Raw genomic sequence first — 17,575 nt, 5'->3', positions numbered from 1 at the left:
ACGACTTCACAAAAAAAAAAAAAACATATTACTAGAAGAAGTACCGTAATGCAAATTAGAAAACCATAAGAAGCGCAATTATTGTGAGGAAAAAAAACATCACAATTTATCAATTATCACAATTATTGAGACTGTGACTAAACGACGATGTTACTATTTCTCAAGTTTGTGACCAACTTTCTGAAAGACAAAATAAACAAGTAATGCACAATTAAGTTTCTTTTTGGGCTATATATAGTACAAAAAATACTTTGCGATTATCGTCTTAAGATTATTTTGTGAATAATCACGATTATAAAATTAACCTAATACCGTAATAATGACATCCCTAATTGCAACATATCTTGCAGCCCCAGCGCACAAGTCTCATTGATTTGTAAATGTCGAACATGTAAAAGTTCTGAGTTTTTGCGTTAGATACAGACCTGCTGCGTGGTCATAGTGGGCTCAACAAGCGACTGGTAAAGAATGCTCTGCTGACTGCTGTGCGAGTCCGAGTACACAGTAGAGCCTGTTCCACTGTCCAATGTGCTGTCAGCTGCCAAACAAATATAAATATAAGAACATTTCAAACACATTGAACTTTTACAATGATTACAATGGCACATCTTTCAACTACAATGTACAATTCTCCAGATAGACTACCGGTACATTGTTGGTATTTTGCAGCTTTTCTGTGCGTGAACATGACATAAATTGTGTCTCTCCTCCCTGGTTTAAATGTGGTCATAAATGAAAAAGCAGGAGCGCTCACATGTGACCGACGTGGTACTGGTCGGGAGCTTGCAGAGGCGGCCGTGATGGTCCAGGTCTGGTTCCTCTGGTTCAGTTCTGGTGGAGGCGCCCTGAGGCAGCGTCCCCAGAGCCTTGTCCTGTCTCACAGACGCAGACACCGTCCTCCCTCTCCTCCATTTGATCAGAGCCACTCGGTCACGAATGGACTTGCCCACGGTCTTTACGTCACTCTCATGGAACAGGCCCGACTCCACCTGAGAGAGAAAGAACAAGAGCATTACATACTATTGTGATTTCAGAAAGAAAGTTTGTTTAAAAGGGATAATGCGAGATGATACAGGCGAAAAGAAACAAGCAGAGGGGGAAGAAATCTATTCTAAAAGGGGGAATTAGTGTTGAAGTATTGCTTTTGTCAGCAGCTAGAATGGTTGCACATTCATCAGAAAACTTTACAATTTAAATAGGAATAAGAAACAACAAGAAATTAGTGGCTTTGATCAAATTACTGGTTGCAAGAATTAATCCAACAAGTAAAAGCTCCAATTTAATTACAGTGATTCAAGATATTCCATTGTATTTTGCCATCTTGTCTGGTTTTTATGAAGCCACGCAATAGTTCATTTAATGCGATATTCATGCATAATTCTGTTGAGGGTTGTGGAAGGTTGGAGCGTCAACAGTTACTATGGGCAAAATTGTGTTCTTATACAGGGGATAATCCGTTTAAAAGAATATTTTGAAATGTATTTTATCATTCACTCACCATCTCCTGTGCCACAACTTCAGGAACCTCTTTCTCCAGGTCAAATGAGAACTCAATGGCTCCACTTTCTTTGTATTTTCCTTTCAGTTTTTTGTGATCCTCAACCCACAGCTTCAGAGCAATGGACGCCTTTTTCCCATCATCCTCTTCTGCAAGCTCCACCCTCACGCCTGTGTCCTCGGCAAAGAAGGCGTGGTTCAACAAGTCTTTGATCGTGTACCTGCCAATTGGAATAGAAAATAAATATACATAAACTAATGACATTCAGAGCTAAAGGAATCAGACAATTTTAAGATGATAAGAAATAAAAATTGTGCTGCATGAAAAGTTTCCCCCTGCATCTAAGCATTTATGTGAAGTCAAATCCTGCGACAGTACAAAAAAGAATACTGACTTTAATGTCACCCCTTGTGCTTATGTAAGTGAACCGATAGCTACGCTGCTGATACAAAGGAGAACTGATTTTGCAGAGTTGTCAGCTGCCGGTGCCAAAGCAATGAAGCAGAGAAAGTGAGAGAAAACACTGTCCAAACACAAACGGTGCATGATGCTGGCTTAAAGGCATTCTGGGGTCCTTGACACTCACCGCTCCTCCTTCTTTTGGCAGATGCACTCTCCAATAATCTCCTTTATTTCTGGATCCACGACCTTGTTGTAGCTGGCTGGCTTAACTCCCTGTGGAAAAGTTAAAATACTTTGAAAAGTGCATATGTGATATTTCGATTTTTTAAAACGCCAGGTAGTTGTAACTGTAATTTAACTACGAGTACTTTCTCACTGTTGGGCTCACCTGCCCAGAGACTGCAGATGGAAAGTAGTAGTAGCTAAATCTGGTGCAAATCATAATTTCTTTGTAAGATAAATTAATGTGTACATTGACAAACAAAGATTAAACTGGACATCAAGTTAACGGATTCTCATTTGCCTCTTCTGATACAATTCAAACTCCATTTAGCAGTTAATGTCAATTCTATGCAATAATAATGTGTAGTCTGTTTTCTAGTTTTGTAGTCTGTTATGCATTGTGGTAACACAATGCATAACAGACTATTATATAAACAAGGATGCTCTGTGGTCTGTTATTACGGTGTCCCATAAGGCTAAAGTAATGGACAAAGGTCAATAAACACATGAGCATCAAGAGACAGTTTCACAGATTGCCTCTGCCTCTGACCATTACCATGTCTTTATTAAACAGCACACAAGACACAGGTCAAATTTCAACCACGCCAAAAGCAGAAATCAATTTCCCTTTCAAAGCATTGCTGCATGATTTTAAACAGCATCTCTATATTAAGCTGAAGTAAAATGTATTTGTCCGTTTTACAGTTTCATCTTCTTGTACAGGTAATCTTTCATTTAGAGGGAACATTTTAGGACTTCTTGTGTATGTTGTTTGTCAAGCAAAAACAATTGATTCAAAATCCAAGTCACTAATAAAGATTTTTCAGATTGCAGAAACAATGCCTTACACTGGTCACTTTGCGGTAGATCTGGGCTGCGTTTTGGCACTCTGCATAGGGATATTCTGAAGTGGCCATCTCCAGCATACACATCCCAAACGCATAGACATCCACTGCTTCGTCATAGTGTTCCTCGTACATCTCGGGCGCCATGAACTCTGGTGTGCCTAAAAATAAACCAAAAACGTAAATATGTTTCATTTTTTTAAATTCATTAAAATAGTAATTACTTACCTATGACACTTTTAGCAAAGGAGGCTGCTTTAAGTGTTGCCAGTCCTAAGTCACCTATTTTCACGGAGCCCGTGGGGCCAGTGATAAAGATGTTGTCACACTTCAGGTCTCTGTGAATGATGGGAGGGGTCCGAGTGTGGAGGAAATGCAGGCCTTTCAAAATCTGACGACACCAGCTGCGCAAAACTTTAGGCTTCATCACTTTAAAGCGCTTGAGATACCTTTAGAGGAAGAAAAGTATAGAAAATTTGTGTGCACTAAAGATAAAGTACAGAATATTCAAATGTTTAAATACTGACGTTTTGAGTGTCCCTGATGTCATCAGTTCTGTCACCAACACAATGCATTTCTTTCCTTTAAGAGGAGACTCCCAGAAGTCATAAAAGCGAACAATGTTGGGATGCTGAAGACCCTTCAACATTTCTGCCTCCTCCTTGAAGCGCTGACGCTCCATTTTGGACAGCTTACGGTCCTAAAAATGAACACAGTTGTATTTTAAGTGTTCTCAGAAGCTAAAAAATGCAATGCAAAAATTCTTGACCAAAATTAGCACATCACTTTATGATATCCAGTATTTAAATAATTATTTTTAGAGAAATGCATCACCTTTTATAAGAAAAAAGAAAACAAAATAGAAGGTGTTATAACTCTGTATGCAGACTGTTATTTCCATTCATTTCAGAGTTCTGTGTTGGGAGGCAGAACAGAGAAGCCTCACACCCTTCATGTGCTGCAGAACAACGACATCGATTCCCTCTCCATCTCCTTCACCCCACCCCCCTACACCCACCCCCATATCTGCAATCGGTCTCACAATAACCTTGCACCTACCACACCTTTTCACAACCAGCATCATTCATTCATGAGCAGCCCTTTGCTAGCGCAACTTTATTCCTTTAAAAAAAACAGCACGGCGTCCCCATCTCCGAATGCAGCTTCCATTATTACACACAGTGGTCTCTTATGTAACCGATGCCTGTAAACTCCCCTCTCGCAGCCCCTCCCTCACAGAGAATGGCAGCACGTCATCAACATAATATCATACCGATTTAAAAATGAATATGAATCATACTGATTTAAAAATGAATATGAATTTCAGCACGGATAAACAAAGGAGGACAGGATCTCAAACGTTTTCTTTTAACTTTCAACTGAACTGCAAACATCAGTGACCAAAGCACAACCAAAGCTTTTACTGAAAATAATGATCATTTTTAGTAACAATTATATAAAAATGCCCATTATATAAAATAAATATTTTGAATATGATTGTAGCTATTAGAGTTGGTAAGATAGTAAAAGGTCAAACTCAATTTTGATACCAAGATATATACTATATGCTGTTTTAAGGTCAAGGTCTTTTCTTTATTGAACACTGTGGTCTGATACTAGTTTTAATTAGTATTGATTAGTATCTGATTTGATACTTTTGACTAGCCTAATATTAGTTATAGTTAAAAAGTATGTTAAAATCTGCCCTTGCTTTTATGAACCCAATGTCTCTTTTTTATGACTACATCTCCCTTGTGAAATAGCTGGCAAAACTAAACGCAATACATAAATCAAGTGAATTGCTCAAAGGAAAGATCAAAATGGGGACTATTGTTTATTGTTGCTCCGAATTACCGCAGTCAAACGGTCTTTCTTCTTCCTGGCGTCCACAAATATCACAATCAGTTAAAATATACTTATAATGTAAATTTATTATATAATAACAATGTACATTTCTATTATAGGCTCCATTAATAGTCATCCTTATTAAGTATGTCGGTGTAATCCCTCATTCGTCCAGGCGTGTTCCATAGTAGTCCAACTGAAGCTTTTTCTACTCATCCTTATTAACATAATCAACATTGTACTCATTACAGACAAATCCAACCACAGCCTCAAACTTGTTCAGGTTTGTACTCTGAAACAAGCACAATAATGCTTCATACATTTTAAGTATTACATGTTTAATTTATAACTTTAAGGCTTGTTCATTTGCCTGATAAGAAATGTGTTGATAATATTTTGAATCTGTTCATCTTTTCTTCTGTACCGACACCCTGATGCCAAAGTATAAACCATTTAATTGCATAACCTCACAGCTCCTTCCAGCATTTGGTGACGTGCATATGAATTCAACATCAAGACATTTACATACTACTAAAAGAAAACGCATGAATATGACGTCACAAGAGGGGATGACGAGCCTGATGCAGTTTCGTGTCGGACCGTTCTGGGGGTGGGGTCTTTCTGCGCTCCGCTCTAGTGCCATGAATAATTCAACGCTGCAGAGATCCCAGGACAGAGGCGAGCTGCGCAACGCCCTACTTGTTGGGGGGTCCCGCCCAAAGACAGCCGGCTTATACCCACAGGCTCCTCCCCGCTCCGGAGAAACACGTGGCCACGGATACGGATCTGCCATGCAAGATTTGTGAGGCATAAATCTGTTTGTCCTCGTTGACTTCTGCTGCTTCTGCCTCTTTCTTAACAGATATTCTTCACGGTGGTTCATTTTGATGCAGTTTTTTTGTCACTGATGGTCGTTGATATAAGGGTATTTTGACAGATTTGTGGCATTGAAATGGTTTACTTTTTCTCTCTCAAAGACACCTATAGGTATTTAGTTTAGCTTTTGCCCTGGTCTAATTCTCCCGTTTTAATACAAAACTAAGTAGTACAACAAAAATACATTGTTAACTGTATCACAATATTTAATCTATTTTTTATTGAGATTCAGTCATTTATTTTTAAATCAACAGGTCTAAAGCAATCCTCCGTCAGTAAAAGCAGGAGAATTCAGATTAAAAAATGTTGGCACTAATTAAAAGTCTGCACTGTTTATTCTCAAGAGTCAATAAATGAGGGGAAAACAATTACGTATATATATTTTGTCATATTGCCCTGCCCATATACATGCAAGTTTGTATAAAGTGTCCAGGGATTGCACGATAGAAGAACTACATTCATGTTAGAGCCAATACTGTCATGTGACCCATTCATCCACCTGATTTAAACACACATTTTTGTGCAATTTCCACACCTCATTACCTCTGTGAGTTCCCATGACTAATATTAAAATCTATTACCTTCCCGCGCAGTGCATAACGTCTTGTTTATGTTGAATGAGCTCCGCAGACCGTGGAACTAATGGACTTGTACGTTGCGGTGGTGGGTGGCTGCACAGTGGAGCTTGGCTTTATAAACGGCCTCCAGCTCATGTTCCCATCCATTTCTCCACTTCTGCCGCCTGTGGACTGGCTTTTGCAGAGCTGGAGACTTAAACCAGGCCTATTGTTTCAGGTACTTAAAATTGAACTATAACCGAAGTAAATCATCATTTAACATTTCGTTCATTGTATTTCACAATATTGATCTAAAAACGGCTTAGCAATACTGTGGAAACTGGTCCATTGACTTCCTGTTCTAATGTGTAGAATTGACAAGCTCTTCATAGCGACATTTCACTCACAAGCACAGAATGTCACATGTTTTATTTTATTTTAAGTGGTTACATGACATTTTAGAACTTTACATGCGTCACTCAGACTCTTAATTTTTCTAATAATCACAGGGATGTGGACGGGGGTAGGGGGTAGGTGAAAACGGGATTTTTTTTAGCACTCGAGCCTCAGTTGTAGGACAATACAGGATTACTCAAGCGTGCATGACTCAATCCAAACATAACTTTGAGTGAACTATGATGAGGAAACACCGTTACAAAAGGTTAAAAGTTCAATAAAGTTGATTTTGCATAATGTGTCCTTTATTAACACACTTATATATAAAAAAAACTTTAATTAAAAACTTTTGGTATTTGCTTTTGTTTAGTCATCTTTTTTTTTTCAATGGTTGTTTTTATTCATAATATCAGTAACAGTGATATATTTTAGTCTGAGATCGTTGACAAAGCAAATAACACTAGGACTAATACACAACAGCTATTTATTGTCGAGTATACTTACTTATGGCTTATCATTATTGTGTAGTCCCGGTACTTTTATTTACGTCATGCATTTTGCCTATAGTAACCTGGTCCTCGGTCGCTCTTTTCAGTCCAAACACACACAAAAGAAAACACTAGAAAGTCTATTTTGAGACGAGCTAAAGCTTCAAAACACAGCGATGAGTCAGACTTTGCTCACTTTGCTCTCGGTAAAAGTGTCGCAGTCCCATTCATGCCAGTTGTCGATGTTTAGCTTCTCATGAGCGTCTTTAGCCCTGGTCTTCCTGTGCGTGCTGTTGGAGGAACACTTGTGGTGGGTGTGAATATGCATCAGGCGGGATGTTGCCATGCGGAGCACACAACAGCACGCGGTCCACATGTGGCCACAGCTGCTGAATAATGCACGAGCTCCGATGTCTGCAGAGGGACAGACGCAAACTAATACAAATGTCTGGGTCAGATTTAGTTAATGCCAAGGTTACAAAGGTTATTATTAAAATGCACGAATATTTTTTTAATCAATAGGTTTTAATCGAAGTCGGGAGAGTTTTGGGTCAAAGGTGATAACCAGCAAGATAAAGTACTGTGGTTTCAGGGATGACAAAACCATTTGAAATACAAATTTGAGTTGGAGCAATAATCAAATAGAAGGCTGCAATCATTTTAGGTCAACAAATGTGGTCTGCAAAGAACGAATACCAGTCTTTTATGAGAGCTTTTTTTTTTTTTTTACGTCAAGTACAACTGTGTAACTTTTTAGACAAAAAAATATCAAAATAAAAGCATGTTTTTTTGCTCTCAAGTGTATAAACAGCGTTCTTACTGGGAGATGGCTTCATATATAAAACTGTCCTTTTCAATGTAAGCTCTGTTTTTATGTGTTCTTGAATGTCTAATATTTCTGAAAATGTTTTTTTTTTATTTGGGTGCAGTCATATGGTTCCCTTTGCTCCAGGTCACCCTTGAAAAAGGTCTCGATCTCAAAAGGGTTCTTAAATAAAGGTTACGGTAAAATAAATAATAAATTCTCCTTCCACCTACTTGTTTCCATGGAAATGTTCTCCCTTTGGCTCTAATATTCCACATCATGGCATAAAATGTGTCCATTTCCATGTAGAATGTTCAAATGTATGGTTTTAACTTTCTGAAGCACAACTCAAAAACATAAATTGTAAATTGAATCGCAACACTTAAAGTAAAGTAAGTACACTTAAAGTAAAGTAAGTAAGTCAAATTATATTGTAATTGCACAGTTGTCATTATTACCCTCAGTCTGCTGTACATGCTGAGACACACAAATGTTTGATGGACAACAAATGATAAAGCCATTCTTTTTGCCGTTACTGCACTTTTAGATAAAGAAATGGCGATACTCTCACGGGACAATAGCAGCTATTACACACTATTGATTACGCCGTAATAGAATCAGAAGGGTGTCAGTGAGGAGAGGCGTGCGTTCAAGGGGGGCTGCACCGGACCATCCATCTTCACGACACACAGCAGACAGACTAATCACACACTACTGCTGATGTCTTTACAGGTGGCCGTCATAGGGGAAAAAAGAAAGATTATTGTCAGTCCTGTGCTGGATTTGTCTTACGGAGGTGAAATGTTATGTTGCTTTGTGTTAGTTTGGGAACATTTTGGGCCATGATTCAGATTTAATATTATATTCTAACTGGCTTATAGGCAGTGTTAAACAACACACAATTAATAGTAACCATTAAGTACACTCATTAATGTTTGAATGTACAAAACACATTTTAAAATAGTTTTCAGACTATAAATAAAACAATCTTACATCTTACATTGGAATTCATTATGTAACTGCTGCTGTGATCAATCAGGAATGTCTTTGAACCATTTAATAAGCTAGTAGATATAAAGTAATTTCATAAATTTCATAACTAAAGCATTCCATAACAAGTCACATAAACGCAGGATGTATGACTCACAGCAGTGAGGAATTGGAGGACATACTATTTGCTATGGTAACTTCACTATGAAACCGACTCGTGATTTAAACATATTAAAACATAAAAATAATACATCATGGAATAAAAATAAATACATACCGTACCTCTTTAAATTCATTAAAAAAAATTCAAAAGTTAAAATATAAAACAATCCCCTTTGTGTAATTTTGTGTGGCTCTTTATGAATAGGACGACAAAGCTTTGGAATTATTATTGTTGTACATTCCTTCACTGTGTAATGTAAGTCAAGGTTGTTTTAGATGCGTGTCGTGTGAGACCGGGACGGGCAAAGAAACTAAGAAAAAAAAATGTGAGGTAGAATTCAAAGGAAGGAAATCAAGTATTGTGATTTTTCAAGTTCTTCCACTTAGAAATGATGGAGTCTGAAATGTTCATTGTAGGTGGATTTCCACTCGGAGAGAAAGAATCTAAAAAACTAAATTCGGAAATCACATTGTACGATTTTTAAATACCGGTCATTTGTTTGTATGTTATAGCTGCAAAGTATTTGAACACCTTAGAAAATCAATGTTATATTTAGTACAGAAGCCTTTGTTTACAAAAGAGATCAAACGTTTCCTGTAGTTCTTGACCAGGTTTGCACACACTGCGGCTTGGATTCTGGCCCACTACCGCAGATCTTCTCTAGATCTGTCAGTTTCAGCTCCCTCCAAATATTTTCCAATGGATTGAGGCCTGGAGACTGGCTAGGCCACTCCAGAAACTTGATATGCTTAGGGAGCGTCTCCTTGGTTATCCTGGCGTGTGCTTCGGGTCATTGTCATGTTGGTGGCCCAAAATCTTGCAATGCATGGCCCCAGTCATTCCTCAGGATCCAGATGGTCATTGGCAAACTTCAGACAGGCCTGGACATGCGCCGACTTGAACATGTCAGACCTCTCCATAAAAGTGGGAGAACTTGCAAATCGCATTGTGTTCAAATATGTAATTTTTCTCACTGTATAATTCCAACAAGTTGCCTGGTATATGGGTTAATGAACTCTATGTGAAACAAGCCAGATTATGATAATATCTGCCCTTAATTATTAATAAGACCTTATTATAACAGCTAAGATTTGTCACAATGGAGTAAAACAGCAAAGCTTATTGCACAGGGTTTTCCAAAGCTTAATACATTCACAAACATTTCCGCTTTCCTCTAATAACTACATGCCATTCAAACAGGCTTAGGCTGATTTTGGGTTACAATTACCAATGTGACAGGGATTTCATTAAGAATGTCTTGACTGCTTCCTGTACAGAAAACTGTGTCACAAAAACAATAAGGGGATTTTCTTATGTAAACACCCAACAAGTATGAATGAACAAACAAACTCTAAACTTAGGCATTAAAGCTAACTTTAATTAAAGTCTGTTTTTCAGACTTCCTATAAGTGATCTGTTCTTGTGGATCTACCTCTGTATCTTCCTGTGTTGCACCAATGAAATTTCCCCATGTGGGACAATAAAGGAATATCTTATCTTATCTTATCTTATCTTAACCTAAAGATCATTGCAACAAATGGCTTATGTTCACTGTGCAGAGGATGTGATTCTGTATTGATCCGACAGGAAGTGTCTGATCCTTAGAGGTCATCGTGATGACACAAAGAGCAGAACAGTTAGGAAACAAAAAGAATGCCTTAAGGGATTGATAATTCAATTTGCACATTACATTGACATTCACAAGTAACAAAGCAAGTTTAGCGAACACTAACCAGATTAAGATGGCAGACAAAACCAGCCACAAAAGAACATGGTTTAAAGGCAGTTTCAGTAAAAGAAGTAGAATCAGTAAACATGGCAACATTGTCCGTCTCTGGAATAACAGTGAACTCAGCGACCCACTATTATTGTCTGAAAAGCAAACAGCAAATAAAACGCTTTATAGTCAAGCTTTATAGTCAAGCTTTATAGTAAATCAATGAGATTTGGCAAGCGTTCCGTTTTTGGAGCACCATTTTTAATCTGTTCTTCGATATATTGCCCAAGGCACAATAATCTTAAATCCAAAATAATAATCCAAAGGAAGTAAAGGAATTTAGTTTGCCAAATTTTAATTCGTACAAAACTCAGTTAACCGTGTAACACAAACATGTCGAAGCCAAACAGTGCCATATTATTGACAAAGCTATTTGATGGCAAAACACCAACAGTTAAGTAACAATCATTAATTATTGATCAGACTCAAAATAACTGTGGTGCCATGATACGCATAGCTGAACACGACCCAATGTCCAAAATAACAAGGCAAATACAGGTCGGCCGGAGCTGGGTGGTGGCCAAAGATGTCCCGGGATGAACTGAGGACGAAGCCGACCTCCTCCAACTCTTTTAGCAGCCGCTGCAGTGAGAGGCAAAACGCCAACACGACAGGCTTGAATCAGCACAATGCTCTGGGCCAGACTTAACACAAGCAGGAGTTTTCCTGCATGTTTAATATTATATAAAACCATAAAGTATATAGAATAAAGGCCTACACAAAGCAGAATATAATTATTTAAAACAATAACAGCTATTGCAAGAAAAAAGGATGGTAATTTTCAGCTTTCGAGAGTCGTCAGAGCAAATCATCAGTCTCAATGTGCATTGGTTTTGCAGATGCATTTTTATGTCGGATGTAATTTTAAATCCTCTTCATGTTTCAAGAGGACATGGAGTTGTTAAAATACAGTTATGGGGTACCGGTAGTTAGTTCTAGTTCTGGTTTGAGTTACCGGTAGTTGCAGTTATAGTTATAGATAAAAAACAACAACAACAACAACAACGGACTGGAGGAAAAAGACGTCCCATGGTAAAACTATTGCCAAGGACAAAAGACAAACCAGTTCTGCTCGCCAGCCAGTCATGACCAAAAGAAGAAACTGGAATTTCAACAATTCAAAAGATACGTAAAATACAGAGAGACGTCCGGGTAAGTGCGTCTCTAAATAGTCAGAAGAAGTTATTAGGGAAGTAATTTGTCACGCTTGACAGAAGAAGAATCCAGGACACTTACGGCGAACAAGAGGCGCCGACTACAAAACAAACATGTTGGACTGACACATGTATTCATTTAGTCAAGGTCCTAGTTTTATGTCCTGAATAAAACCCACTTAAAACCAGGTATAGGTCTGACTTGGTTCTGATTCTGAAGTGATTTTGAACATGTTTTAGGTAATAATGGATTCTTTAAAAAGGTGAAACACAACAGGGAAAACCCTTTCTTTTGTCGATTTGCTTTCTCAACATATACACTCGTACATGGAAACAACATTGTCCAAATATGTTTTATTGTTATGTTTGAATCAATCAGCCTGATCTACTAACATTTTAACTTCCAAAAATATGGAAATGAGGGGAAGTTTGAATTTTGTTGTTGGAATTTGCATTAAGAAAAACAAATGCGCATTTCAACAAAATGATGCAAGAAATTTAAACCTTTTGTATCAACCAAATATGAGCTATTTTACACATAACTTGCCTTATTTTTAATCAAAGCATACCACATGAAACATGTTCAAGACGTTTTTCCTTACATTTATGTAAAACACTATAGAAGACGTATCAAAATGACACCTCTAAATTCACCTTGATAAATGTCGTTCGAGAGCCAAATCATTTTTTGTTAAAATGTGATACAAAACATGTGACAAAAATCTATATATAGATTACATTTTTAATAATTAAATTTCATTCAAGATTTTTGCCAATGCCAATAAAAGTGAAATGCAACTAAACTATTTTCATCATTGTAAACATGGCGGTGATGAGGAGGTGATGAGGAGGCGGAGTTAAACTTGCAGTGGCCGGGGCCTAATGGAATAGAGAGCTCCCTGTTCACACACATAACCTCAGTGAATTCCTCTGGGATTACAGCCCCTAATGAGCTGTTGTGACACTTTGGATTGTTCCACGAAAAGCTGAGAAGTTCAAAGTTAGTTGGTCTGCAGTGGACGATTTTTGCCTTCATAAATGTTTATTAGGACAATGTATCAAGCCTTGATTTTCAGTGGTGATAGAATAATGGGTCATAAAGGTTTGATATGTTTTAGAAAATAAAAATGTTAAATACAGTCATACAGTAACAAAAACTAGTTCCTAACATTATCATTGGTCGGTTTTAAGTTTTTCTGTTTAAATGTAGCAAAGTTCTAAACTCAACTCTTTCTTTGTTGTGGTTAATAGAGTTGAAGGAATGCATATTGAGCCATATGTGTGTTTGTATTGTGATGGTTGAACAATATAATATTGAACAGTTCAATATTATTTAAGTTGCATCCCTTTGTGATGATGTCATTAGTTCAGGTGCTACAAGGTGAAAATGTATCAAACGATAGATATGATATTGTTTTTGTTTTTGACAGCGATACTGCAACTTTGCACTCAAGCAAAAGTACAGTTACATGGCTAAACATGTATTCAATTACAAGTACAGCTGCCAAAACTTAAGTAACATATGAAAAATACTACTCAGAGTACAAGTCACTCATGACCTTAGCATTTTGGATCCTGCATGTATTCATTTTTTAGGCCATAAACCTTTTGGTCGATTCTTGAACCTCAATCAATTCTGATGAATTACCAAAGACAATGTTTATATTGTAGGTTCTTAAAAGTATACATATAAATAGTAAATCGACACTAAAGCTAGTATCAAAACCAGATACTCATTTGAAGTATCGTTACTTAAGGAAAGGAAAGTTTTGTCCTGTGTGAGCTTTTCAAAAAAAGAATGTGACCAGCAAAGAGATGGTATTTTTGGTTGATAATTTTGACTTGAAAATGAGTCTATTGTGTTGGGGGTGAAAAGAAAAGAAAAATAGTACCATTGTGGCATCGTAATCTGTATCGAATAATATGAAATGAGTACCATGACACCACTAGAATACTGTAAAAATACAAAACACCAGATATAAAAAGTCAATATTGCCCAGCTATTTTCTACCAGATGTTCTATCACATTTTAACATTTAAATAAAAAGTAACTATAACTATCGGACATGGGAGCCTAAAATATAAACTGTTATCTTAGAATCTTTAGACAGTGAAAAGTCTTAATAAATAATATTTAAAATGGTTTGACAATAACGTTTTTTTTTTTTGCTACAATTTCCCTAATTAGGTTAACACAATAAAAAACAAAATCCATAGCCTGTTTATTTTTAGTTTTGTTATTGCGATGCCTTTCCTGCAACAATCAGCCCCATTCTGACATTTAATTCAATCAAGAAATCAAAATATAAAATCACAAATGACAAAAAACAACCGCTGATTTGTCCTTCTTGCCTAAAGGCTGTTCAGATAACAAAACAGGCGCATGGCTCAGGAAAAAAAATAATTTTAACACTGGTTTGGTGCATTTTCAGCCATTACTTTGTCCATTTTAGACTAACAGCACCAGTACTTCATAAATAAATAGGTCATCCACAGTGTTGTGTTTACAGAGCGCAGGAAAAGGCATGAGTTCCACATCCAAGACTCTTTACGTGGCCGTCACAGTCCGTGCTCGCCCTCTCTCTCGACTGATTTTATCTTCTGACAAACAACTTCCCTGCCAAATACCACAGAGAAGTCAACACAAAATCTGAGAAAATATGTGCCGTGTGTCAGACATCGATACGATCTCTTCAACAAGGAACAAGAAAGGAGGAAAGAAGGAAGTGTAGAGTTTAAAAAGACAAATCCATTGTAGAAAAGTTGCGTAATAATATTAGTATGGTAAATTATCATTTTGAATTTGATTCCGAAACGCCCAAGATGTCAATTAAACTTAAGGACTACAATTTTTAGAACTGTAGAGTTGTCTTTTCATAAACCAAATGTCTTATATTGAGGAGTGTAGTAGAATTTTTTTATATTATAAATGGTCAAACATCTTATCAGTCAACACCGATTCGTTCTTTTTAGGTACAATAAAGCGTTGCACAATTTGGGAAAACAATATCTAAAAGCAGATTTTCTGACAAGTTATGCGATTCCGATTAGGTTAGCCACATATATTTTAATAGGATTCAGCTCAAAATTCACATTTACAAAGATTGAAATAGGCCAAACTTATTTCAAATTATGTTTGTACAAATCTAAACTACAGGGTTTGGCATTTTTTCTGCAGTTACAACATAATATTTAGTTATTTGTGGAAAAACTTAAACCAACTTTTGCGATCGGTCAACAGCGTCCAGTCACATGGTGATTTCGATTTGATTGCGATTAATCTTGCAGCCCTAGTATAAATATGAGTAATTTGCCAAATGTAAGATTAATGAATTATTACTTCTAATTAAATTTGATCAAAAAACATCCAGCTTTTTGGAAGATTGAGTTATTAATTTTAGCTAGAGAACAGCGTCCGTAAATAGAGTGTTCGGCCAGCACCACCTGTGTCATACCGGCTTGGCACGCACACACAGATGGGGGAGATGTGTCGGGGAGAACGGAGGCGTGGGACAAAGATAGAGAGAAAGTGGGAGAGGAAATGTAAACATTTTATTCGTTATTCGTCCAATCGCCGCAACTAAAACTAGAGGAAAAATATCCAGTCAAATAAAAGGTTTGGGTCGTGACCATGACGTAGACTGTGGTAGTTTGTACTATTTAAATCATATAAAACTGATCTATTACTTTACAAACACATTTTTTGTATTCTTCCATTTACTTCTTTAAATTTGATGCTGAATTCAAACTGTTTAGAATCTATAGTGTCTGAATATTTGATAAAGTAGTACGTTGCACATTAACAAAGGAAGTGAGATCTGATTTCATGTGGTTATACAAATACACAGGAAATGCATATCCTATTTTTCTCAATTTTCCAAACATGAGAAACGGTCAATAATGTTATAAACACGGCAAGAAGAGAGAAATGAAAATTAGAGCTGCACAGTTTAAGGTAAAAAAAAAAAAACTGTAGATGCATTTTATCATGACAAGGATTTCAATTAGATTTGACATTTCTGTTTTTACAGTAAAATCAGATTCTCAAAAGCACATTTTAAAGTGATTTAGATTTTTTTAGAGTCTTCCCCAAAGGCTTTTGTTGATATCGATTACACTGTTTATAATGGCACTACCTATTTTCCATCTTTAGCCATGAAGACCCCCGGGAGATTCTGTCGAGCGAAGTATTCGAGGCCCTGATCAATATTTCAATAGCGTTCGATGGGTCATTAAGCCGAGTGTGGTCCAAAGATCACACGTTTTACATAACATCACTATGCACAGTCCGTTCCACCGACTTTAATCCGTACCATCAAACACGCAAACAACACTGGGTGGTCATGTTTACCACGGGGTTGCAGAGAATTAGAAGAATTATCATGGCTCAACTCAAAAGGATCACTTCCTGGATCCTCGCACCATCTGCATGACATCAGCACATACATGAAGCCGTCCACACCCGCGCATTACTGTCGTCTCCATACAGAGTGCTCACACAGACAATTGCATTTTAATGGGATACTTGCCACTCGGCTGTGGTTCTTCTAGGACTGCACAATATATTAAAACTGTCTAGTGCAATATTCAAATACTATCATTACAACGTACCATCCTTTCAGCCTGACAGTGATGTTACACCCTTAAATGTTTTAAGCTTCGACTAAATGGTGAATTCCACGTGTTCTGGTTTGAAGGCTTTGTTTGACAGGACAGCTATAGCATGAAGCGAGAGGGGAGGGACCTTCGGCAAACTGTCAAGGCCGAGGAGTGAACCCACAACATCAAGATGGTTACGACGACACATTTGCAACGCCCAAGTCACTAAATCATGAGAATGAAGAATTGAATTGACTAAAAAACTGAAAAATTGACCTGATTTACATTTGGAGTGAATTCAAACAGACATGAAACTCTTTTTGATCATGGTTCGGACTGTAATAACACCAATTCCTTTTCAGGACATTGACACAGCATGTTATTAATACCTGAGTCACACTATTCACTCAGGCCACCTCACAGCTCCCAGCATGCAACAGGACACTTCAGCTGCTTCCTCTCTGCCTGCCTCCTGTCGCACATTAAATCCTGCACAATGACAGTGACACCATATATACTATAAGGTAGTATGAGTTAATGCAAATATTATGTTACTGCAATGTCTGCGCCTGTAGTTTCCACACGGCAGGAACGTGAGCGCCAGTCAAGGCCTGGCTCAGAACTAGTTTGATTTTAATTTAGGATTTAAACATGTTTTACTAATGTGCCAAGGGCCTCTCTCAGAACTGATCACATGTTTATAGGAAATACGTTAAAAAGGTGCAATATGTAACTTTTGTGGTGGAGAATGCGCCACCTCCATGGAGATGTTATGGCTTAGAATATTCCACAGTATGGCTTTAAACATACTGTATCCATCACCGTGGAGACAAGCATGTGATGCTACCAGACCAAGTTACAGTCAAGTCTGTGGAGAGGCGAACCTGCTCACACCAAGAGTACGCCAATGTTTGATTTAATAAATGAAACATAAATAACTAGAAACGTTACATAATGC

At 37.4% G+C, this 17,575-nt stretch overlaps 1 protein-coding gene across 8 annotated transcripts in view; it reads right to left on the bottom strand.

The window, feature by feature from the left end:
- Positions 1-17,575, bottom strand: part of LOC140363216 (serine/threonine-protein kinase WNK2) — a 41,353-nt gene that overhangs the window by 21,174 nt on the left and 2,604 nt on the right. For all 8 annotated transcript variants that reach the window (XM_072449646.1, XM_072449644.1, XM_072449648.1 and 5 more), the window contains exons 3-9: positions 3,495-3,667; positions 3,196-3,416; positions 2,971-3,128; positions 2,085-2,173; positions 1,499-1,718; positions 755-989; positions 426-538 (exon numbers count right to left, since the gene is read on the bottom strand). In XM_072449646.1, coding sequence (XP_072305747.1) covers positions 426-538; positions 755-989; positions 1,499-1,718; positions 2,085-2,173; positions 2,971-3,128; positions 3,196-3,416; positions 3,495-3,667 — 1,209 coding nt within the window. The remainder of the gene's footprint in view (positions 1-425; positions 539-754; positions 990-1,498; positions 1,719-2,084; positions 2,174-2,970; positions 3,129-3,195; positions 3,417-3,494; positions 3,668-17,575) is intronic.

Source organism: Eucyclogobius newberryi, unplaced genomic scaffold (genome assembly GCF_026437365.1).
Source record: "Eucyclogobius newberryi isolate DKJ021-1_F unplaced genomic scaffold, fEucNew1.0.hap1 SCAF_17, whole genome shotgun sequence".
Lineage (NCBI taxonomy): Eukaryota > Metazoa > Chordata > Actinopteri > Gobiiformes > Gobiidae > Eucyclogobius > Eucyclogobius newberryi.
The sequence above is the reverse complement of the archived record's forward strand: the minus strand, read 5'-3'. Positions and strand labels throughout refer to the sequence as shown.